This window comes from Monopterus albus, unplaced genomic scaffold, assembly GCF_001952655.1.
Source record: "Monopterus albus unplaced genomic scaffold, M_albus_1.0 scaffold281.1, whole genome shotgun sequence".
Lineage (NCBI taxonomy): Eukaryota > Metazoa > Chordata > Actinopteri > Synbranchiformes > Synbranchidae > Monopterus > Monopterus albus.
In genome coordinates this window covers 16,853-40,033 of record NW_018128161.1, presented here as the reverse complement: position 1 = coordinate 40,033, position 23,181 = coordinate 16,853, and the positions used below count along the sequence as shown (strand labels likewise).

Genomic DNA, 23,181 nt, shown 5'->3' with positions numbered 1-23,181 from the left:
GCAGAGGAGAGACGGTACTGATCAGACCGACTGAGACAGGACAGCGTTCACAGGCCTCTCACTACAACACAATGTGTTAGCACAAGTCGGCCTGATCACGCTCCTCCTGAAACTGGAAACGGGTGGTCTGGGACTGACTGGATAAACAGGACAAGGACAGTAAAGCACATCCAGGTATCAAACTAAAACAATGTGTGTAAAGTGTGAGTACCTCCCAGTAAATCCTGCGGGTGAACATTCCTTTGGTGTAGGCCTGGATGGTGACGACAGCCTGTCTCACTCTGAGGTAGGCCCGTCGATCTCTTACCATACGACACTGTTTCTGACAGATGATGGCAGCTCGAGTCAGACGCAGGTACTCGGCGTACCTGGAGAGAAGAGGCGTCGACTGGTCACAGGGAGGGAAAAGCAAAAGACTGAGGGAGCGGGACACCTGAGACAGTCGGACTCGGTCCCAAACAAACCTCGCTCGTTGATGACAAGCAGAGCTGTGGGTTACATGTGGACGTCCACCCACCGTGGTCCAGGGACACCACGCAGAGACCTACAGACTCAGAGATGCTCAAACTTGGCTTCATTCTTTTCAGTTCAGACTGAAAATGTCTCTGCTTGCCACTGCAGTTTATTACGTTTAGCCATTTATTCAGACAGTCAGGGAGCCGAGGACACAGTAAACATATCGGTAAACAAGCGACCACCCCACATCGACTTATGAGAGACCCAAAGCACAGGTCCAGTAGTGTCAGACATGTTCTGACAATGTTCTGTCAGACATCAAGATTCCTGTGCAAACACAGGACTCTGTCTTCTGACCCAGATTCGACAGATTAAAACACAGCTCCGTTCTCATGGTCAGAGGGACACAAAAACATGAACAGGTCTGGTCCCTCATCCCACACCTTGACTACTTGCACTGGATTCTGTAGTTTTCTCCTCTGTTTAAATCCCGTTTGTGTCCTTATACCCCCTTGTGCCTTATGTACAGCACTATTACCTTGTCGAGAACCAACATGTGCAGTGAAATCTGTGCAAACCAGGACACACACCAAATACTGCAGTACCCTGCAGCAGTGGCAGCTGCTGCCGCCTGGTGTCAGTGCGAGCACACCCACCTGCGGGCCAGGTATCCCCGGCCATATCTCTGCAGAGCGACGGCAGCCTTGCGGATCTTGCGGTACCGAACTCTCTGCAGCCAACCTCGAACCGTCTTCTGGATCTTGATGCAGGCCGCGCGGAACTTATCAGTACGCAGCTTCTCCAGGTACGCTACCTGACCCGCCCGGAAGAAGATCTTCGTCTTACCGAACTGGAACATGTCCGGCTCCTGGAGGACACGGGAGACACAGACATACAGATTCATGTCACTGCTCCGCTACGTACGGAGCCGATGATAATGAACCATTAAACTGGTACCATGAGAAGAACAAAACTAAAAATATAAAGAAACACTTTTGTTTTCTTTTAACCTTTATTTGATAGTACAGTAGAGACGGACGGGAAAGCAGGGTGAGAGTGAAGGGGGGGGACAAAGGTCACAGTAGGACACCAGCCGCCAACGTCATGCACAGTAATGTGCAGTCATATAGGGGCGCCCAAAGGTAAAGAGATGACTTTCTGTGAGCCACGGTGACACTATCTGCAGGGCGGCTGTAAACTAGCTGGTGGGTTTACTGAGGTCAGCCTGGGGGGAGTTTGAGCTGCAGCCCTCGGGCTCCTTGAAGGCAACCTCTCTCTAAAACCTTTCTGTGATATTCGACAAAACATTTGCTTTGAACTGGACTCACACACACACGAGTAACACATTGAAAAGAATCAAATCCACGTGCACTGATATAAAATATTAGAACAGATGCAGTTTTCTCACTGCTCCTGGTTTTAACCACGACACTCTCTCACCTTAATCAGAGTCTCCAGAAGGTTCTTGCACACCATCTTCTTGTCTCCTGACATCATGTCCGATTTCTTCATCAGCACTCGATACCTGCTGAAGAAGTCTGGGTACGTCCACCTGCAGACAAAACCCAGCACACACCTGTAGTCATGAGAACTGTGTGTGGCCTGATGGACGGAGACCTGCGTAGGTACAGCTCAGCCAGGAGTCTAGACAAACAAAAACATGACTGCATGTCCTGCTGTTCAACTCTGCAGCTGGTACATGAGACATGTCACACACGGACTCAGATTATTGGGTTTGAGACACATTAACCCCCGGAGCACAGGCAGCTGCTGGGAGAAATATTCAAACAACTGATGAGAAATGGTGATGACGATGATGAAGGACTTTGCTGCTGCTTTGAGCCTGAAGCTCAAACACAGGCTGATCTCTGCTCTAGCCTCCCCATGTCTGTGGGGTGATGTGAGTAAAGAAGACAGGGAGAGGAGGTCCACCGTGAGACACTGCTGAGCAGAGCCTCTACAGGAGGATGGGCTGGACCCACCTGGACGGGTATCCAGCTGCGCTGATCCGGATTGTCTCCAGAACGCCACAGGCTCGGAGCTGCTGCACCGCTCGCCTCGAGTCAAACCTGAAATGACAGACAGGAGGCTGGTGTAGAACTGTGCTTAGCTGAAGGTTAAAGTTCAGCCTCAGGCTAAACGTTTCCTCCCCCTTCATGCTTTTCCTAGGCCTTGTGCAGAACAGGTCTCTGCCAGCATCTGAAGGAAACAGTGGCACATCTGTCAACAGCTGCAGGTGTCACAAACATCCCGTGTGCCAGCAGAAACCCTCCCTGAGACTCTACAGAATCAAACCCCTAATCAGCTGACAGGCTGCAGCCAGGGGCAATGACGTCTGTCATGTCAAACAGATCAAGACCCCCCTAACCCCTGCACACCTCATCAGGTCACAGGTTCTTCTTTATGCTGCAACAATAAATGAACCAACTCTTGTTTGTGGTACAGAGAAGACAAACTCACGAGAAGGCCTCCTTGTAGTCGTTGGGTTTGATGCAGCGGACGTAATGAGGCGTTGTACTGTTCAGAGTCTCCATGAGAAGCTGAAGAGAGCTGCGAAACTGAACGAGACAGAAACACGTGAGCAGCAGCAGCACTGAGGTTATGACTGATATCTGTGCAGAGAGCAGCAGAGGCCGACCTGGAGTCCCACAGTCTTCCTGTGCTCTTTGTTGGGAGCTTTGGGAACCGTCTTCGCCGGTCGGACGTTCACTTTGGATGCCTTCGAGGGACCGAGCTCATCTTTCTCGAGAAACAGATCTGCTACGAGCTGAAACTGAGAGGAAGACATGTTCACACTGCACCATCAAGTCTGAACACCAGTAACTCCTACTGGTTTAAAGCAGGTGGGGTCGGTGCCCCGGGTCGGGAACCACCTCTCTCACATGTGGTCATAACAACATGAAACACAGCAGAGCAGCCCAGAGCTGCAGAGGTTAAAGACGTGAGGAGACACGGGACCTGGTCCTGCTGTCTGACCTCCTGGTAAGGTGAGTGCTGCTGGTTTCACTGGTGATGTGGTCTCACAATCGACAGTGGAACTGACCTCAGGTCTGTTTCCACCTGATTCAAAGCTCCTGGAAACACGTGACTACATGTGAAGATAAGTGTTTCTGTGAACCCAGGACACGATCAGCTCCACCCTCGGTGTCTTCCTTTAACGAGTTCAGACAGTTCTCCTGCTATTTTAATTAAACGTCTGACATGTGGGTGGGTTGAAGCTCACACCAGTTTAAACTAGAGGTCTTTATGGGACCAGGTCTGTGTGGTGAACCCAGCTCCACCCTCAGTGTCGGGATGACACAAACCAGCTGCAGCAATGAAGCCAACCACTCTCTGGTCTTCACGTCAGCTGTGTCCTCAGTCCAACATAACGAGTCCCATCAAAAACAAGTGCTTTACAGTGAGACGTGACTGAGGGGGTCCTGCCGTCCTGCTTTGTGTGACCAGGTGCACAAACAGTTTCCACAGTAATGTGTGGCGGGAGCCGGCGTGGTTCTGGTCCTTACCTGGCTGGCCTTCAGGATGTTGATCTGCTCCTCGTACACCGTGTCTCTGTTCTTCTCTAGGAAGCCTTCACACTGGTACTCCACCTGTGCAGACAACCCTGTCATCAGCCTGTAACACTCAGCATCTCTAGAACAGCACAGCTGAAGTCTGAGTCGGCACAGCTCAGGGTGGTCCCTGTTGACAAGACGCTGCTGGTGGAGGCTCACTGGTTAAACTGGTCCTCATCAGGGTGTCAGCTCTGGCTAAAGGAGCTGCCTCTGGATGCTACACAGTAGAGCTTCAGTGTGACGACTGAGACCCGCCTAGACTTTCATCTCTGTCTACGTGCACGTCACTAACGTCTCCTTTGGGCAAACTGAACTGAACATAAACCCAAATATTCAGCAATGGCATTTACTTAGATGTAGCAGGACCGGTTTAAAAACAAGGAGACTGGGCCCATGGTTATCAGCTCCCCCTGCAGACTGCAGCTAAACTGGCTGAGGCACCTTAAGAATGTCCTGGAAGATTCAGGCTGTGGTTTCTGCTCTAAAACATGATGTGGATATGGAACAGACTGACACGTCGGGTCACAGTAAGTCTAACAGTCTGGTGCCTGGTGTGAACAGTCCGACAGGTTTTTCTTGTTGCTCAGTCCCTTCACAACCTGCTGAAGCTGTTGGAGCCTGAACAACCAGTGGGTCGGCTGTGCACACACACAGGACAAAGGCTCAAACAAACACTGTCATAATATACAGGAGTGGCTCTTTAACAACAAGGCAAAGGAGGAGGAGTCTCTGAGCCTTCTGCACCAGATACAGAGACATAAACCTGTTTGTACACGTGGAAGACCCAGTGCTGGTTTCTACTGCTGTGTTTGTATCCATCTCGCTGGTGGAGTCAGATTTGTTGTTCCTCTCCTTCTAGCAATAAAAAAACTTAACAACAAAGGCCAAAGTCTACACTCGTCTTACTGTGAAAAGACAAAGACACATGTAAAGTTGCTGTGAAGCTACCGTGAGGCGGGGCCACAGCAGAAAGACTGTATACAGGTCACTTAACACCTGAACAATGACGTGACAAGATGACGTCTAACATCAGGACCCAGGAGCTCGGGTCCACGACTGACTTGCTGTCAAACATGATGACAACAACAGCACACTGGTCTCAGACTGAAGTCCCAGCCCTGCTCCTAGGTCTGTGCGCTGAGTCAGGACACGGTGCCTCTGTGTGAGAGGAGACAACCCCAAGGTGCTGCTGCCCTTTCACTGAGCCGTCGCCCGTCTCAGCAGCTTCAGGATCAGAACACTACCTGTCTGTTGTGTGCTGAGCTGGAAAGAGACCTGGTACAGGACCTAGATCTGGACCTGGAAGGACACAGGATCCAGGGTCTGCTCACCTTATCAGCGAAGTGTAGAATGATGAAGGAGATGTTGGACATGCGAGGCTTCTGAAAGTGGGCGCTGCTGGCGTGCTGCTTGTAGAGCTTCTGTGCCCAGTTCTGGTCCGTCCCCTTCGGCACCTGAAACATGACAGCGAGCAGATTGTAAACCTTCAGGTTACCTGAGTCCAAATACAGATCAGTCCTTCTGATGCTGCTCCACATGATCCACCAAAGACCAGAGGGGAAGAGAGAGAGAGAGAGAGAGAGAGGACACAGTCAGCTCTGGTCCGTCTCCTCAACAGGACACGTAGACTGGTCTGCGGACAGCAGTGGTTTGTCACGCTACCGACTGCACTAGTCGGTTTCTTCACAACAAAACTCCTTTTACACAACCTGTTTTAATTCAACAGGGGACAGCCGGGTGATACACTGCACAGCAGCTCCTCAGCACACAGGTGGATGAACTACCCAGGCTCCTCGCTGGTGGTCCAGACAGCGGTGATACCTGCAGGAGCGTCTGACCTACCTTACACTCTTCATCCAGCAGGTCCAGGATGCCCAGGCGAGTCTCAATCAGGTCGATGCAGGGCTGGTTGTCATAGAAGTCTATCATGGTCCAGGGGATCTGCTCCTTCATGTACTCCTCCTGCTCCAACTTAAACACATGCTGCACACACAAACCCACCGAGTCACTGACGGCAACAGATTTCATCTCTACAACACACTGAGAAATGGGTTTGTCTAAAACACACGGAAGCAAACTCACAGAGTTGAACTGCTGCTGAAGCTTCTCGTTGGCGTAGTTGATGCAGAACTGCTCAAAGCTGTTCGCCTCAAACGTCTCAAACCTGCAGGAAAGCACAGTGTCACTGTGGTGGCGCTCACAGATCCTGCATCTACATGGCCCTCAGCACACAGTGAACATCTGCACACACATCTTCCCGGGGATACAAACACTGCATACACCACATTAATCCAGCCGCATGCAGCAGAACGAAACCTTCATTTAGAGCAAAACAAACTTTCACCTTTCTACAGACAAGCAAGGCGCAGCTCTGCTAAACCTCGCAGGATGTCATTAACCTGCACCGCTCTGCGCTCAGGGTCACAGCTGTGACACAGTCACTCTACATGTCGGACAGATGACGCTGCACACAGGGATGTGTCGCTAAGCCTGAGACTGTGGTCAGGAAACACGACCTGGAGAGGTGACAGTTGTCACCTGGATGATCCCACTCTGACCAGCTTTCAACGATGGAATGAAGAAATGCAGACACTTAAGACTGGTTTTATTCTGTGTCCCCTGTGTGGACCCTAACACCTAAGGCGTAGCCTGAGCCACGTGTCAGCTAGTCAGCTACCTAGTGGACGGAAAGAAGGTGGCTTCAGTGTCCGGTGATGAGCAGATGAACCCGCACTGCCAGTAGAGATAAACAGGAAACAGGAGTCTAGACTGAAACTGAGGAGGAACCTGTTTTTCATCACAGCTGGAGCAGATTCACTCCACAGTCCTGGTGGAGACGGTGCAGGAGTAACGGCACCGACCACGCTCGTCGGACAGCGGCCGCCTGCTCGGACGATGCATGTCGGCAGAGCTACATGTGACATTAGATCATGACATGTGGACCTGTCCTTCATACCCATAGATGTCCAGGACGCCGATGAAGGAGTGCTGCTTGGAGGTAGTGTGCAGGGCCACGTTAATGTTCTGCACGATCCAGTCGAACATGTGCGCGTAGATGTGCTTGGCGAGTGCGTCACGGGCGTTGGTGGCCTGTTTGCTGGACATCTTCTTCACATAGGTCTCTGTGGCGATGGCCAGCTTCCTGTTACAGAGCCAGTGCTCCAACTGCTTCGGCTCTACGCCCAGCAGCCTGCAGAAGTGCTTCAGGTGGAGGTCGCCCCTCTGCAACATGCACAGCAAGTGTTAGAGCAGTGACCCTGACACGGGGATCCGCAGCGGCACGGTACTCATGGAGACGTACCGGGATGTGACAGGACTCCCCGTCTCTCTCCGGGCATATCTCGATGTTCCCCAGGTGAAGGATGGAGGCGATGATCTTGAAGATGTTGCTCTGACTGCTTTCCTTTATCCCTGGAAGGCACAGAGGAGCAGATGTTGAACAGATGTTTCAGACATGCTGAGATAAAGAGGAGCCGTCTTAGCCTCCTTTAATGAGTTCAGACAGTTCTCCTGCTAACTTGATTACATGTCTGACTATCATCATACGGCGTGAGCATCAGAATCAGCTCTTAGCTTCGCCACTCACAGCTCGTGTGAGGTGATGGGCTCTGTCCTTACCCAGCAGCGTGAAGGCCTCTATGGTCTTTATGAAGTCTTCAGCATCGTTCACGCTCTCGATGAAGATGTTCTCGCCCAGAGACGTGTAGGTGAAGTCCTCTGCACTGGCTGAAAGACACAAACACACTCATCGTCAGCAGCAGAGCCCCACATGGAGACGGACCAGCACGCACCGCTTTGCTGTGTAGTGTCATGTGCAGGTGAATAATACAAGACAAATGTGACCTAACGAGTCGACTGCAACAGGAGCTCTGACAAGTTACAACCACTTCAGTTTCAGGAGACAGTTTGCTGTCCAGGAGCCGCTTCACCACAGTTACCGTCCACCCTGACTGATCCACAGGGCTCCTGGCCCATCCCGCCTTTACCAGGGGTGTGTGAACATCCCAGAGGTGCAGCAGTAACAGTACCAGATGGTAGCAGTAACAGTAGCAGAAGCACAGAAGTCGGTGGTACCGAGCATGTGGACTCACAGAGGCCGAGGTCTCTGAACTCCGGTAGACTGGCCGAGGCACAGAGCTGGTAGAAGATGTGATAATTCCTCTCGTCCTCTGCCTGAGACACAGCAACAGGAACATTACAAGTTCATGTCTGAAACAGGGAGACGCAGCAGTGCACATACCACAGCGCACACCGACCTGAAAAACAACCCGGGACTTCTCCAGCAGATACGTCCGCATGCTGGCTCCGATGATATGGTAGCCCCTGTTGAAACCGATCTGGATGTACTTTCCAAAGCGACTGCTGTTGTCGTTCCGAGTGGTTTTTGCATTTCCAATCGCCTGGTGACACAAAGCAGCAGAGGATTAATCAATACAGAGACGTCACAGACTGGCAAACTGGTCGCACTGGTCACCTGATGTGAAACAACAGGAGCAGTCCGAGTCACTGCTGCTCTTACAAACCAGACGCAGAAACAACTTAAACTAGTTTTGGGTTTACGTTCACAAAGCCTAAATATAACAGGGGGTTATAACATGTAGCTGGGATGAAACAGCAGCAGCAGTGAGAAAAATCAGGTTTTACTCGTGTTGGTTTCCTTGTGTTTTGTTCCCGGATCCAGAGAAAAGGTTTCCCTCATCGAGTTGGACCATCTGTCCACTCCCCCTGCAGCGACTGGTGTAATGTCATTATCTGGTCTTGCCTTCCTGTCATGGGTTAGCCATGACAGGAAGGTTGTATACATCAACAGACGCTTGATTGATCTGACGTAACTGACGCGGGAATGATCACAGGTAGCCTATTGGTAAGGCAGCTGTTGCACTGCATTATGGGATTTGTAGTTTGTGTGTTATCGGCGCCTCATATCGCCGGGCCATTAAAAAAAGGTATATAAAATGATCTCGCGGGCCGGATGTGGCCCGTGGGCCTTGAGTTTGACACATGTGGTCTAGAGGATTTACCTTGATGTCAGACTGTTTGTCCGTTGAAGGATGAAACTGAGTCTCTGCTAACTTTTTATAAACCACGCCCACATTCTTCTTTGCTGTAAATGCATCTCACTGACCTCCATGATGGGACTGGACGCCATCACCTTCTCCTCCACGTTGGAGTCGTTACTGGAGCCGCCCACCGTGGCAAAGTAACGCATGGCGTACTTGGCGGACACCGTCTTTCCTGCTCCGGATTCTCCGCTCACGATGATGGACTGATTCCTCTCATCCCTAGGAGACAACCAGAGGGAGAGTGTTTAGTATGTGGCAGCAACACCTTCCTGCTGCACACGTCACCACGAACACATCAGGTCCACACACACCACATCCTGCACTGTCAGGTGGTTTGCACTGTATGACAAACTGCCAGTGTTAGAGACACCGTGGCAACGACATTTAGATTGTAAGACAAGGAAAATGCTGCTTCCACAACTAATCACTTCCTGTGTGTTTATACCAGTTAACATGTATTTAAAGCCAATAGCTGCCCACTACACCGGCAGCAGTGACAGAAACATCACAGGACACACACACAGTGTATGTGTAGGTTATGTTTGTGTTTATCCTAATGAATCTGATGATGCCTGTCAGCTGCTCCTCTGGCTGTTAAAGGAGCATCCCACCAGTTTTACACAAACTTTACTCATCACAGGGAGCATGAATGGGAGCACGAGAGGGTCGCTCACAGCCAGTACAGAACAGTCTGAGTGGTGTTACCCCCTGGAGTCCAGCCCCCATCACTGTGACCATTCCTACTTGAACCACAGCGTCTCTCCCAGGTGAACAGAAGGAACTGAACCTGAACTGAGCTGCTCTCCTGTAACAGACTGAGGGGTCACATGTAAAGTCCAGGTGACACCGGTCAACACCAGTAAACCCTGACTGTCCCATCTGACCTGGCCATCTGCTTGTACGCTTCCTCAGCCACAGCGAAGATGTGAGGGTCCATGTCCCCCATGTTCTGTCCACTGTAGGCATTGATGACCTCCTCTCCATAGATCTGGAGCTGCTCATACGGGTTGATCGCCACCAGCACGATGCCTGCACACACACACACGAACCACAACACACAGTGTTACACAACATGGCTATAAAACACATTTCAGACCTTTGCAAAGGAAAATTAACAATTTACTCTGAGGACCTTTCAAGGCCCTTTAAGGCTTTTCGAGAGCTGCATGAAAAGCAAAAAGAAGCGTCTGTGTATCATAAACAAACATGATAAATAAAGAGTGTGAGTGACTCATTGAAAAAGCATCTTGTCCTGATGAGAACATCGGATCCGTAACGGAGCCAAGCTACTGACCGCAGTAGGTGTAGATGTGGTTGGATTCCAGGAAGCGGACCCTGAGGTTGTGCAGGACTGCAGGCTCATGCAGGTAGCTGAGGGCGGTGAGGTCGTTCTCCCCCACCAGGATGTCGGGGTTACGGAGGAAGGGGAGGGGGTTGCTCTTCGGACCGATGGGATACTCCAGAGGCTGGCACGGGAACACACAACACAATCAGAGTACACACTGTGCTGTCTCTCAGGTGAGCAGGAAGCTGCACCTGAAGTCTGGCTCACATGGGCAGCAGGACCAGTCATGTGACTTCCTGTTTCCTCCTCCTGGTGTGTTTCTAATAAGTCAGTAATTCAACATGAACTAAAAGTCTACGGTCGTCAGATTTCCTCCGTGTTCCAGGGTGAACAAACTGAACTCCAGCTGGGACTTAAAGGTTTTAAGGAGCTGGAGCAGATGAAAACTCAGACTCAGCGGTGTTCGGCCCAAAACTCTCAGATGAACTAAGGTGGTACCTAAAGACAAGTGTCCCTGATTTTCAACGAGGCCTTAATGACTCTAGCTTTGGTAGGAAATCTAACTCGCGTTGACGTCCCTCCCTCCATAAACATGACTTCCTACCAGGTTTATTTAATAAAACCTCGGTGAAAACAGGGACAGTGTGTGTCTGTATTTCACCTGTGTGTGTGTGACCAACACAACACTCATGTTTAGCTCCACGTCTGGAACTGACCAAGGCAGCAGGTGCTGCGCCACCTTATCGGGTCGCTGATGACACAAAGCTGATCACCTGCAAATCTGACAACTTATCGTTTAGTTATTTATTATGCAAAAGTCTTTTTTCAGTGTGAGAGTTTAAAGCCTTTCTTCCTGTGAAATCACTGAAATGAGCTCTAGACTGACGAAGGGGGGGGTGGGGAGTCCTGGTCCTCCAGGGCCTCTGCCCCTGCTTGTTTTCCAATTGTCCCTGCTCTACCCGCTGCTGATTACCTGGACCAGGTAGGTTCAGTCAGTCAGAAGCTGGAAGACATCATCTTAGATGATGGAGTGAGGACAGACAAAGCCAACCAGTGTCTTCCAGCTTCTGGACTGACTGAACCTACCTGGTCCAGGTAATCAGCAGCGGGTAGAGCAGGGACAATTGGAAAACAAGCAGGGGCAGAGGCCCTGGAGGACCAGGACTCCCCACCCCCCCCTTCGTCAGTCTAGAGCCTGCCGTTTCCCCCAGACTCAGAGGCATGTGCACCAGAATGATGAGCTGCAGCAGCTACAGCGTGAAACGTGATCAATACACAAACACAGAGTGAACACACTGTAAACATGACTTCCAAGCTAACGTGGCGATTTCTCTCCATGTTGAGTAGATCCTCAGTAACAGACTGAGGTCACGATCAGCCGAGGAGCATGTGAAGAGCTGTAAACCCAGCTGACTCCTGTCTGTGTGTGCAGAGTGTGTTCTGTCAGACTGAAATGAAAGGTGCTAAATACCGTCTCATCTTCCAGTTTGAGGTGAAGGACAGCTTCTCCTTCCTTGTAGTCTCTGATGATCTCTGCAGCCTTCCACACCTCCTCGGGGTCCGGGATCCAAACCCGGGTGTACTGAAACAAACAGGAGCAGGTTACTCCACCTTCACTGTCCAGCCGGCGAAGGCACAGCTACCAGCACAGTAAGACCACAAACAACATCACAATGCAAAGTTGACGAGAAAACAAGTCTGGACATAAAGCTGAACATCAGATTACACAACAGAGCCAAACAAGAAGGGACGCTGGCTTCCACAGGCATTTTACTGGTCCTGCAGTTCTTACAGGCCGCCATGAAACCTTAACAGACGGGGAGCACATCCCAAAACTCTGCAGCACATCGTTCACCTGTGCATACGTCCCCTGACACTGGCCAAAGACATCCCCGTCATCAGGTGGGTCATACAGTGTCCCCAGTATTTGATACTGGGTCACTCCTGGGGAAGGGGGGGTAGTCTTATGCCCCACCTACTCCTCACAGTCATGGTGTTACTCTTTTCTCTGGATCCTACTCCTCACAGTCATGGTGTTACTCTTTAAAGCCATTTCATGACATTGTATAAACTGGACTGTTAGGTTGTCATGGAAACCCACAAGGACAGCGTCTCCCGTCGTGTCTCCACTGTCCCATGCAGAATAACCGAGGAGCAGCTGAGCACAGCTTCACTGCTGCTGTGAGTCGGAGTGGGCCGACCACCTGAGGGCAGCCTTTACTGATCAGAATCAGCTTTACTGGCCAGGTGGTACAGCGGCTGTCAGTGGGTACGTACACGTCCTTATGTAAGGCAGCAGGGGGCACGTAAACAATACAAGGCTGAGAGGACAAAGGAAAGAAAGTGATGAAAGAATGTGCATTAGGAAAATAGATAAAAATAAAAAGAGTACTTCTGAACACAGTCTGGATGCATTTTACAGATCTATGTGTACAAGGTACATTTACACTGATCCTCAGCGGGAAAACGGAGCACACGAGTAGAAACCCTTTGAAAACCATAGGAACAATAGAAATAAAAATAGAAACTAAACCAGTTACAAGTTCATAAATAAACAGTACAGTGCTGAGGTGGAAAGTCCTGTTGGGGCGCTGGCGGCCTTTTCGCCCTGGCCCCTCCCATCTAACAGTTACTCAAACCGGTGTGTGTGGATGCTCATCAGTTCCTCAACTACTTCAGTTTTACATCTGGCTACGTATGTTACTTCCTCTTTCCCCAGTGAGCTGGGCTGTAGCGGCACTAACGAAGTATGAGGCCTGTTCAGTCTTTGGTGCCTGCAGGATTTCCTCCAACACACAAACCGACTTCCGCTCCTGACAAGCCAGACCTCCACCAGACAAACCGATGGTGGCGCAGACAGGACGAAGCTGCATGTCGCCATCACTATGGGAACTCAGTGCAACGCTGGACATGTCCAGCCAGCCCCTCACAGCTGAGGGTGGCACGAACCGACAGACAGCACCAGCTGCACCAATGCAAATCTGCTTCACAGGAATCAGAGACATTTACATAGGAACACACACAGCTTCCAGGTGGAGCTGACGGGAATCACCACAGGTCACATGACCCCAGGCTCACAGCAGAGACTGAAGGAAACGCACTGTGTGCACCACCACAGTCACGCACAGCAAACCATAAAGAGCACAATAACAACTGTTGACTCATTTCCATGACTGTGCATCAGTGACACACCCGGGTTTTACTACAGCCTGCGTTTTTCTAGGAGTCGGCGGATCATTGGCTCGGCTGACCGGTCAGTAGCTCGGCCATTCAACTGTCCAGAGACCGTGGGAGGTTATGCTCATCACTGGCTCTGTCCTACATGGTCTTTACGTTCACGTGTCTGATGTTTTTACCTCGTCTGCACCAGAGATTCTAACAGTTGTTTGTCCACAGGATTCAATCATTGAAGAGGTTTCCTCTTTACTACTTCCTGATGTCAGGCAGTGAAAATGTGGCCCTGTGTTAGTAAAGGCTGACTGCAGAGCAACAGGGACAGGACGCCATGGCTCAGACCCCGGCGCAGTGTGTTACGTGTTAGGATGCTGAAACAGGCCACGACAACACCAGCAGGCTGACAACCACTGGATACACGACAAGCAAAAGGGAGAAAAGCAGAAACGCGTGTCGAGCGTGTTTAACTAGGAGTCTGTTCATGTGCGGCCACGGAGAGACGCACATGAACAGGGTCAGACCAGAAGCTGTGACGCCATCAGACTGATCCAACCCATCACTCCCCAGCAAACAGGAAGCAAATCAAGTCTAATTTATTTATATAGCACCAAAGTACTGTACATAAAATCACAATAAATAAATAAGATCAGTGGGAAAACAAATCAGCACAATAACTAAGACACACATTCAATAAACTAAAGGAACGCATCAGGCTGGACATGTGAATTAAAAGCCAAGGATTTAAAATGATTTAAAAGTACGGAGGTCAGTAGTGACCTAACCTGAACAGGTAGACTATTCCATAATTTAGGGGCTGCACCAGTAAAAGCACGGTCACCCTGTTTATATCTGGCCACAGGAACCTCTAAGAGATGCAGATCAACGTAAACAGTACTGTGCAGTGTCCGTTGTTCTGTCTCACTGTGTGAGACACTGTGTCGGCAGTTTGTTTCCTCATCAGCGGTGTTGTTACTGAGCTGTGTCCACAGTGAGACACCTGTCCAGGTAAACCCCCTGTCCCCTCACAGCTGATGAAATGCTGACCCACCAGAGACAGTGTGGCATTCTGCCCGGCGTGGGTCTGACCAATCAGCATAAACCAGCTGCACGTCATCGCTCAAACCGCTGGTTCACAGAGATGCACGCTCACACTCCAGCTCAGTGTGGACTGAGACTTAGAGACGCACTGACAGGTGCAACATGCACGCTGTGTGTGAGACATAGACATTAACAGACGCCTTCAGGCTTCGTCCGAGCCACAGTCCAGACACAGCTCCACTCTCCTGTGAACTAAAACAGAGAATCTGGAGAACGTGAAATCAGACCAGGTTCGATATTTTGGTTGAAAAACAGAATTATCAACTGTCTGTCAATCAACTGATTACAGAATTATCAACTGTCTGTCAATCAATCAACTGATCGATTAACCTGCTTTATCACTTTGACCTTTATCACTCACACCTACTGAGAAAGTATCCAGCAGATGAATCAGTGATGACCTGAACCGTCAAGCAGGTGCAGAGCAGAGCCAGGGTGCATGTCGCTCTGCTGCACTGACAACTTGAACAACCTGTCTGGTCTCTTTTGATGATAAACAGTTAACACGCACGCACACGCACGCACACGCACACACACACACACACACACACACACTGGCAACAACAGAGAAACACACACCAGCTGCCGTTTGTTCACTAGTTTCGATATGACACATAACTGTGTCCTGCAGCTTCGTGGTGAAGCCTCTGTGGTGTGCACGCGCCTCCCGTGCACCTGGGAGAGCGTTTGCAGTGGGGAAGGGTTCCTCCTGCAGACCACACCCACACCGACATTTGTCCCACTTTCCAACAACACAGGGGGCTGTTCTGCTGGTAGCCCCCGGGATGTCCAGCCGGACAAACAGAGTCATGTGTTTCAGGCTGATCAGACTCCAGAACCGAGCACAGCAGCTGAAACACGGGCGGGTGTGAGGCAAACACACCACGGTTAGAGGCCAGGAATGTGCACGAACACACTGGCCAGTGCAGCGCCTTGCAGGATGACATCACACTGCTGACAGAGTCGGACCACAGTGAACTTGTCCTGCACAATGCAGCCCTCTCGCGCACACACACACACACACACACACACACAGTCACAGACCACTGTCACAGGCTCCACACTTTACTGTGAAACACATGGAAATACTTCCTGCCCCTGACACAGGGGTGTGGACAGGTATATGTCGGGGGAGACAAGTTGTCCTACAGGTTGGTGCTGGATCAACACCTCACACAGAGGCCGACATCCCCGTCAGCACAGAAACATGTAATGTCCGTGCGTGTCACATGACCAGTGGCATTACAGCTGGCGTCTGAGTGACGTGCTCCTTTCAGTCTGACCTGCTGTCACACAACAAGGAAGCGTCCTCGTCCTCCCAGCTGCCTCAGGTTTCCATTCAGAGCTGTGCAGCTGCACACAAGTGAGTCTCCACCCAGCGATGTGTCAGCACAATGACATCAGCCTCAGGGCGCGCTGGGTGTGTCCGGCACGAAGCGCAGCACAGCGCTGCCTGTCCGGTCTCCGCGGGCCAGAGGCTCGTCTGCACAGGGAGCTGAAGGCAAAGGTCACTGACAGCAGAGCAAATGGCTGGAGCTGAACAACACGGCCCGTGAGCGTCCTACATCAGAGACCAGGGTTAAATGTCAGCGCATCCACGCTCCCCTGACTCGGGAACAGGATTTTTCTCACAGGTACCAAACTAACAGACATCTGAACAGCCCACGTCCCAGCACAGGGCTCGTCTGTGTGGAAACATCTCCCGTCAGTGATCCAGGAAGTAAAGAGTAGACACGTTTAAACCGTTATTGAAGCAACATCTTATGATCTCAATACAGACGATGAAATAAAGTGTTGATCTGAATTCTGTTGGTGGTCTAAGTTGTTTGTGAGGATGTAAATGATCTTTGGGATGTGAAGCTAGAGACTCAACAATCAGTCTGATTTGTGCACACACTGAATTATTTTAACTGGACCCCAGGAAGTCGAACCTCCTGGGCTGGAAGCTGATGTGGTGTCCAGTAAACCAGCAGACTGAGCAGGGATCAAATAAGTGAACTGGGCAGGACGCCTGAGATGCACAGTTTCAATGTGTCAGGACATCAATATTTTAGCTGGTTTCAGAGGAAGTAAAGCTGATCCTGTCTTCAGAAACTCTGCAGCGACTTGTCCTCCATATAATGTTGCAGCTACAATGATCCTGCCCTGAAAAACCCGAGATCCAGCTCAAGGTTTCAGACAGTCACAGACACCAGGAGGCTGCAGACCGACATCAGTGCCTCAGACACACACTGAGCTCCTGTGCATGTGGAGGCGTTAATGACCTGAGGAGGCTCGGACCCGATCGGACAGACCACCCCCCACTCTCCTGTCAGACTGAACACGGTGAGGTGGAGGAGCAGGTAGACCGCCTCGTGGGGCTGCCAGCCGACAACACAAACATCTGCTACACTACAAGTGTTTGTGTCCCGAATGAAGGAGAACGACACGAGGAGTCCTGAGCAGGATCTGAGTCACTCTGAGAGGCGCCAGACAAACAGCTGCTGCTGGGAGATCAGGGACCTCAGGACTCCTCAGTGCGGCCCCGTGCGCCCAGGTCGGGTGGAGGCCTCAGCCTGCAGACAACAGTGTCGCTCATCAGCAGAGTGTGAGCACAGACGGAGCCACAGGACGAGGTTGCCCTGGTCTCACGGCAGGCTAGAGGCTTTAAGTGGCCCTACTTAATGATGTGGACTAAAGAGTCCAGGAGGAGGGTCACAGCACCACCATCCACATCAGAGCCCTGCTCCTCAAACACACTCGGTGCTCTCAGTCCTCACAGCGTTCCTCCCCATCACCGACACATATCTAATGTCCATGGGTCATTTCACTGGGACAGGAATACAGAGCAGCGTGGAGCCAGGCCCCATGGTGGTCTGCAGGGACACCGCCTCACGGGACACTGAACTACTACACAATACTCAGTACGGTTACTATGGTGACAGGACTGACGACGACAGGGGCCACGTCCAGTCTGGGATCTCCCTGACCCGGGTCAGTGTTCTGGGTCTCACACCGGCTCAGACAAACAGTCTCAACACGTGGTCTGAATGAAATGATGACGCGTATTCATTTAGCTTCTGACATTTTCAACACAAACGCTGATAAAACGTGGTCGTGGATCCCAACAGGCTGACAATGCTGCAGCAGCACTGGGCTGAACAGTCGGAGTTTTAGGGAGCTGATGTTAATTTACACAGTAAAGACGCAGACAGATTCACTGAGTTCATTGTCGTTAACTCGCAGCTTCACAAGTTCAGTGTGTTGCCACTGATCATCACCGGGGAAGCTCACTGTCCAACTTCCCATATAACCAGCTCATTCACTGATGCACAGTGTGTGTGTCAGTGTGTGTCAGGCCTAGTCACACACACCTTACAAACTTCTTGTTTTGTGGCTTTGTTGTGTGTTTCTGATTCATGTTACTGTGTCTTTCAGGAGAAAGTAGCTTCACTTTAAAGCCACTAAAATGACGTGATTACTAATCAAAGCACAGCCCAGCCTCCGTTTCTCCTGTGGAGCCTGAGGTCAGGTCACTGACGTAATGAGCTGAAGACTAAAGTCCGACGTAGGAGGAGCCGAACCGACTGTGAGCACAGAGGAGGAAAGTACGGTGGAGTTATTTAAAGCCTGAGGTGTGTCCTGCTGCCTCACAGCACTCACACACAAAGGGCACAAACTGTCCGATTCCCCAGAGACCAGCTTGTTGTCTCTGACAGCGCTTTAGACACGAGGAATCAAAACCTGCGGACGATGAGCAGCTCACGTCCTGTTTACTGCTGACCGATATTTACTGACGTTTGGCTCAGTAGGTAAACCTGTGATTAACTCCAGGGGTCAAATCGGTTCAGAGCTACGTCATTCATCAAGAAAATGGAGCAACTATTTTGATCATTGTCACTTTTCAAGCAAAACGCAGGCATTTTGGAGGATTAGCTGTTTTCCGTGTCATGTTTGATACCGAAATACCTGTTTATGAACCTCTGCTCTGAAAACCAGACTCAGGGGCCTCAGGGCAGTCTGTGGCCGTTTCTGAGGTTTCACAGTCCATCAGGTGATTAACTAACCGATAAACCAGGGGGTAGCTCGGTGACACTTTAACGCGTTAGCTCAGGTTGATACTGAGCAAGTGAGAGAGAACCAGAACCGAGCAAGTGAGAGAGAACCAGAACCGAGCAAGTGAGAGAGAACCAGAACCGAGCAGTGCGCACACAGACCGCAGCTGGTTCCTGATCCAACATCTGCTTTCACATGAGTCACAAACACGCAAATCAGTCCATCCGACACAGGGCAGGTTCGGGTTCCTGTTTATCGTTAAACTACCACCGTGTATCACGGAAACAACTGACAACACACACACACACACCAATAACAACACCGTTCGACCACTCGCCAGCAGCAGACGTGTTACAGATCTGATGACACACTGGGCTCATGCACAATCCTCTACAACGATAAACAGAAATACAGCCTTTTCTTCAGTGCGCGCTGCCTGAGGACGTCACCTGGCCGGTACAACAGGTGACTCGCCCCCTTTCAGAGACCTAACATGGAGTTTGGTTCGTGTCAAGTTGAATGAGCACTGTACCACAGGCCTGCGGGGTCAAAACAAGGTAAACGGAGCCCTGAATGCAGTCTGAGCCGTGAACCGCCTCTACCGCGCAGGTGCACGGGCTCGGTGAGCCTGTGGAACAGAAACTCACCTTTGTGTACAGCTCGTTCACAGACATCTTCAGCTCGGTGTCCCTCTCTGTACGCACAAGCTACCGCCGCCGTCGAGCTCCCATTACGATCACACCACACTCTTTACTGGGCGTCTTCCTCTAAACCAGGTGAGCACATCCAGGCCCCATGTCCCCGGCGGAAGTAGCAGGTGTACGGCGGAGTTTCGGCCACTTTACTCGGTGTGGTTTCACCTTCCTGGTGTGGGCAGGTGTTGTTCCGACTATGAGAGCGCATCGCCGGTGGATCTGCTGAAACCCGCCGCCGGTAAAAAGCGTCCAAAACGCACAAACGGTCCCAAAATGAGAAAAAACAGTGGACTTCCTGACAGCGCTGCGCTCTCCACAGTCTGATTGGCGGCTTCCTGGACCGCAGCCAGGTTTCTCCTGTACCCACACACCACCGGTTCCCAACATGAGGGTCGGGACCCCACAAAAGGTCCCCAGCTAAAGCAGAAGGGTCCCAGGCTATTTCGAAGAGGCCTTCACTGATATTACACATCAGTTTATCAGCGTCATGAAGGGGAGGCTCTGAAGAAAAGTTCTGGTTGTAGCTGCAACTCAGCTTTTTTTTTTTATTCTCTCAGTTACTGTTTTGTGTCTAAAATGTCAGAAAATAGTGAAAATGTGCTTCACAAGTCGCCAGAACCTGAGGAAGCACTTCAGATGTCTCCGTTTGTCTGACGGAGCCAAACTATAGCTGTTCACTGTCACAGAAAACTATAAAAGCAGCAACAGGTAGGAAACTGAAACCAGAATGAATCGACTGGTTGTTAGTCCATAACCTGAACCTTCACTCAGTCAGTGGATGGTTTGTGTACGTGAATCTTGGAGGCCAGTCAGTGAATCCACTTATCAAACAAACACATGACGCACAGTGAAAAAGTGGCTAAATCTTTCAATAGACACGACAACACAACAACAACGACACGACAACACAAGCAACAACAATCACAGATATTCTCAAATAAAGACGAGTTGGTTTTAGTCTCTGAGCACCAGCTTCTACATGACTTCACTTTTTTAACCACTGTCAAACTTTTCAGGAGGCTAAAAAAGCAAACAGCTTTAATCCCAGGGCTTGTACACAACAGTAGTAGTAGTAGTAGTAGTTTGTGTAGGAGAATCTGTTAAAATCCCATAAAGCAACATTTAATGCTTAACAAAAAAATGAAGTTCAAGTCACCAGACTGAGACACGAGGTTTTCACTGGACAGGAACAGGATGAAAAACAGAGGAGCGGTCATATCAACATAGTGCAGTACAAAGTACAAGGATTCCTCTGAGGTGTAGTAGGGTACACGTGTACAGTCGCATGGAGTGCAAATCTTCAAGTAAAGTACAAGTACTGGAGTTGGTACTGATGTACAGTGACAGCTGCACCCGGCTGATTCAGTGCTCCACTAACAATTTGAACATATTTCACTTGTAATGAGGCGTCGAGCCCTTTTACATGGTGAAGGGTCTGAATCCGACGCTTCTGACATCTGACACACTAACACATCGTCCGAGGAGACGAGTCTTATCAGAGACATTGTGTAACGTGGAACACGGCGAGAGTTTCTGAACATGAACCCAGAGAACGTCTCACAGTCGAGTTATTACCAATGATAAAGACCTTTACCTTGGAGTAAGGGTTGTAGTGGCCAGCCATCCTCTCGGGCTGCTCAGTGGGTCCTCACATGCAGGGAGAGGTCCTGCTCAGCTCCAGAACACACTGTGCTGCAGCCACTCACCTGGGACTGACTGTGGGAAGCCGCCTGTCTCAGACCTGTCTGAGTGTAACTGTGATTCTGACATCATCGGTCGAGTCCACTCCCAGACCACTCCTTCTGCTGGAATGAGCTGTTTACCTGCTGCCGGTCCACCCAGCACAGGCAGGATCAACTTGCCACTGCTGTGGAGGCGGCAGAAGAGAAAGAAGTGCACGGGAGTGGCAGAAAGCTTTCAGCCCCACGCTGTGCACGTGGAAGCATTTCTGCAGTCATCAGTGACATCAGACTGGAACGAGCCAGATGTTGGATGGACTGTGGTGACGTGTGGCTCGGACCAGCTGTTCCCATCAGGACGAGGTGGGAGACCTCAGGTGATGCTCTGCTATAGAAACCTCCCTTCTCTCTGAACAACATGCTGCATGTAAATGAACTGACAGAAAAATGTGCACAGGCACAATGCAGGTGTTTGACAGCACTTTGATTTAAGGTGTGCAGGTGGATTTCCCTCTGGGCCACGGGCTGCAGGTGCTCGCCGGTCAGGTTCGACTGGCCTGAGGTGTTGGCGTATCCTGGTATGAAGTAAGGATGGTGTGCTAGCAGCTGGCTGGTGTGTAGATATAGCTGTGCAACAGTTTCCCTTACAACATGACTGAGTCTGGAGCTTTGTAACTGTTCTCAGGCCTGTAATTAACATGTAGAGACACTAAGAGGAGAAGCAGCTTCCTCACATGTTCTGTGAGTCAACGCCTCCTCTGAGAAGTATCAGCGCCTACAGCTGATACACACAGTACCAGGTACAGTATGTCGGTGCAGTGACGAGGCCTCGCTGCTCAGTCAGGACGAAGCTGGGAAAACAAACAGCGTGCACCGAGTCACACTGAAACGACATCAGGCCAGCCACGCTCCTGCTGGGATCCAGGGATTACTGTGTTCTTTCTGGGTGATTCTTTCATAATCAAACACGCAGACTTTAGGCAACATGGCTCCGCCCCTTCCTTCAGTAAACACTGGTTTAGTCAACAGGCCGAGGACTCGGGGCAGCTGCCTTTCAGCTCTGAGTACAGCGTGAGGTCAAGTGTCAGGGGTCGGGTGACACAGTGGGGCTTTTATAAAAATACATATATGATGTGGCTGATTGGTAAATAACAACCTGTCAGACGTCCTCAGGCCTTATGTTTCCACCTGTTCACTCCGATCAATAGATCAATAATCAGTCTGTTGGTGGCAGAGCAGCTGGGGACAGACAGACGCCTCCTTCTGTCTGGTGCTGAGGAAACTAGGACGCTCTGACCCTGGTTTACTCACTGAATTCACTGAAACGCGAGCTAAATGCTGTTGAAGGTGACAGGTGCTAATAATAATTTTCAGCCCTGAGTTGTGTCTGCAGGTCGACCGGTCAGGCTACATAGGACTCCAACGAGAAGTCTGTGTGTAGCCTGGGAGACAAAACCTGGGGCACAGCACTGACTGCTGCTTATTAAAGTCACTGAGAGGAGACTCAGCTCCTGGATTCAAACAGCTGGACAGTGAGGAGACACTGTCTACAGAGGCCTTAGTGGGGCCCTCAGCCTGAAACCGAACGTACCCAGTGGAATGAGACGTGTTCACATCAGTCAGTGAGCAGACGAAGACAGAGACCACAGTGTAAACAGACTTTTATTTGTCTTTAGATTCAGGTGGTTGTGTGAGGAGGACTCTTCCCTGTGCAGGTGGACTATGTGAGTCTGTGCTGGGGGGCAGACCTGGATCCCTGTGCTCTCCTGAACGGATGGGGGGCAACAGTGTGAGACGTGGGTCTGGACAGGATCTCGTCTTTCTTCTGGTCGTAGAGCTGCTGCAGGATCAGACCCTGCTGAATCTCCCTCTGAGCCTGAGCTCTGTCCTCGCTGCGGAGCTGCTGCCGGTGCCTGATCTGGGCTCTGAGGTCTGCCTGGTAGGCCTCACAGGTCCTCCTCTGCCTGGGGGGGCCACAGACAGGGTCAGTGTGACTCTGGCACATGAACAGGGAAAGTGTGGATGTCAGGTGACGTACCGTCTCTTCTCCTCCTCGTCCTTCACTCTGCTCTCCTCCACCAGTCTGTTCAGCTCCTCCCTCTCTCTGGCCAGCTCCGCTCGCTTCTGCATGTTCAGCTCCAC

The 23,181-nt window shown here is 50.8% G+C and overlaps 2 protein-coding genes across 2 annotated transcripts in view; both read right to left on the bottom strand.

The window, feature by feature from the left end:
* myo5b (myosin VB) overlaps positions 1–20,874 on the bottom strand; it is a 45,329-nt gene extending 24,455 nt beyond the window's left edge. The window contains exons 1-21 of the mRNA XM_020622467.1: positions 19,313–20,874; positions 11,830–11,940; positions 10,368–10,539; positions 9,958–10,102; positions 9,136–9,292; positions 8,267–8,410; positions 8,102–8,183; positions 7,629–7,736; positions 7,312–7,421; positions 6,967–7,232; positions 6,093–6,174; positions 5,853–5,993; positions 5,342–5,464; positions 3,963–4,046; positions 3,095–3,229; positions 2,917–3,014; positions 2,439–2,525; positions 1,897–2,008; positions 1,113–1,324; positions 212–368; positions 1–17 (exon numbers count right to left, since the gene is read on the bottom strand). The exon at positions 1–17 is cut by the window's left edge and continues 226 nt beyond it. Coding sequence (XP_020478123.1) covers positions 1–17; positions 212–368; positions 1,113–1,324; positions 1,897–2,008; positions 2,439–2,525; positions 2,917–3,014; positions 3,095–3,229; positions 3,963–4,046; positions 5,342–5,464; positions 5,853–5,993; positions 6,093–6,174; positions 6,967–7,232; positions 7,312–7,421; positions 7,629–7,736; positions 8,102–8,183; positions 8,267–8,410; positions 9,136–9,292; positions 9,958–10,102; positions 10,368–10,539; positions 11,830–11,940; positions 19,313–19,339 — 2,570 coding nt within the window. The 5' untranslated portion in view covers positions 19,340–20,874. The remainder of the gene's footprint in view (positions 18–211; positions 369–1,112; positions 1,325–1,896; positions 2,009–2,438; positions 2,526–2,916; positions 3,015–3,094; positions 3,230–3,962; positions 4,047–5,341; positions 5,465–5,852; positions 5,994–6,092; positions 6,175–6,966; positions 7,233–7,311; positions 7,422–7,628; positions 7,737–8,101; positions 8,184–8,266; positions 8,411–9,135; positions 9,293–9,957; positions 10,103–10,367; positions 10,540–11,829; positions 11,941–19,312) is intronic.
* A 1,809-nt stretch (positions 20,875–22,683) lies between these two features.
* cfap53 (cilia and flagella associated protein 53) overlaps positions 22,684–23,181 on the bottom strand; it is a 7,662-nt gene continuing 7,164 nt past the window's right edge. Inside the window, 2 exon segments of the mRNA XM_020622456.1 lie at positions 22,684–23,003; positions 23,078–23,180. Of these exon segments, the coding sequence (XP_020478112.1) occupies positions 22,760–23,003; positions 23,078–23,180 (347 nt within the window). The 3' untranslated portion in view covers positions 22,684–22,759.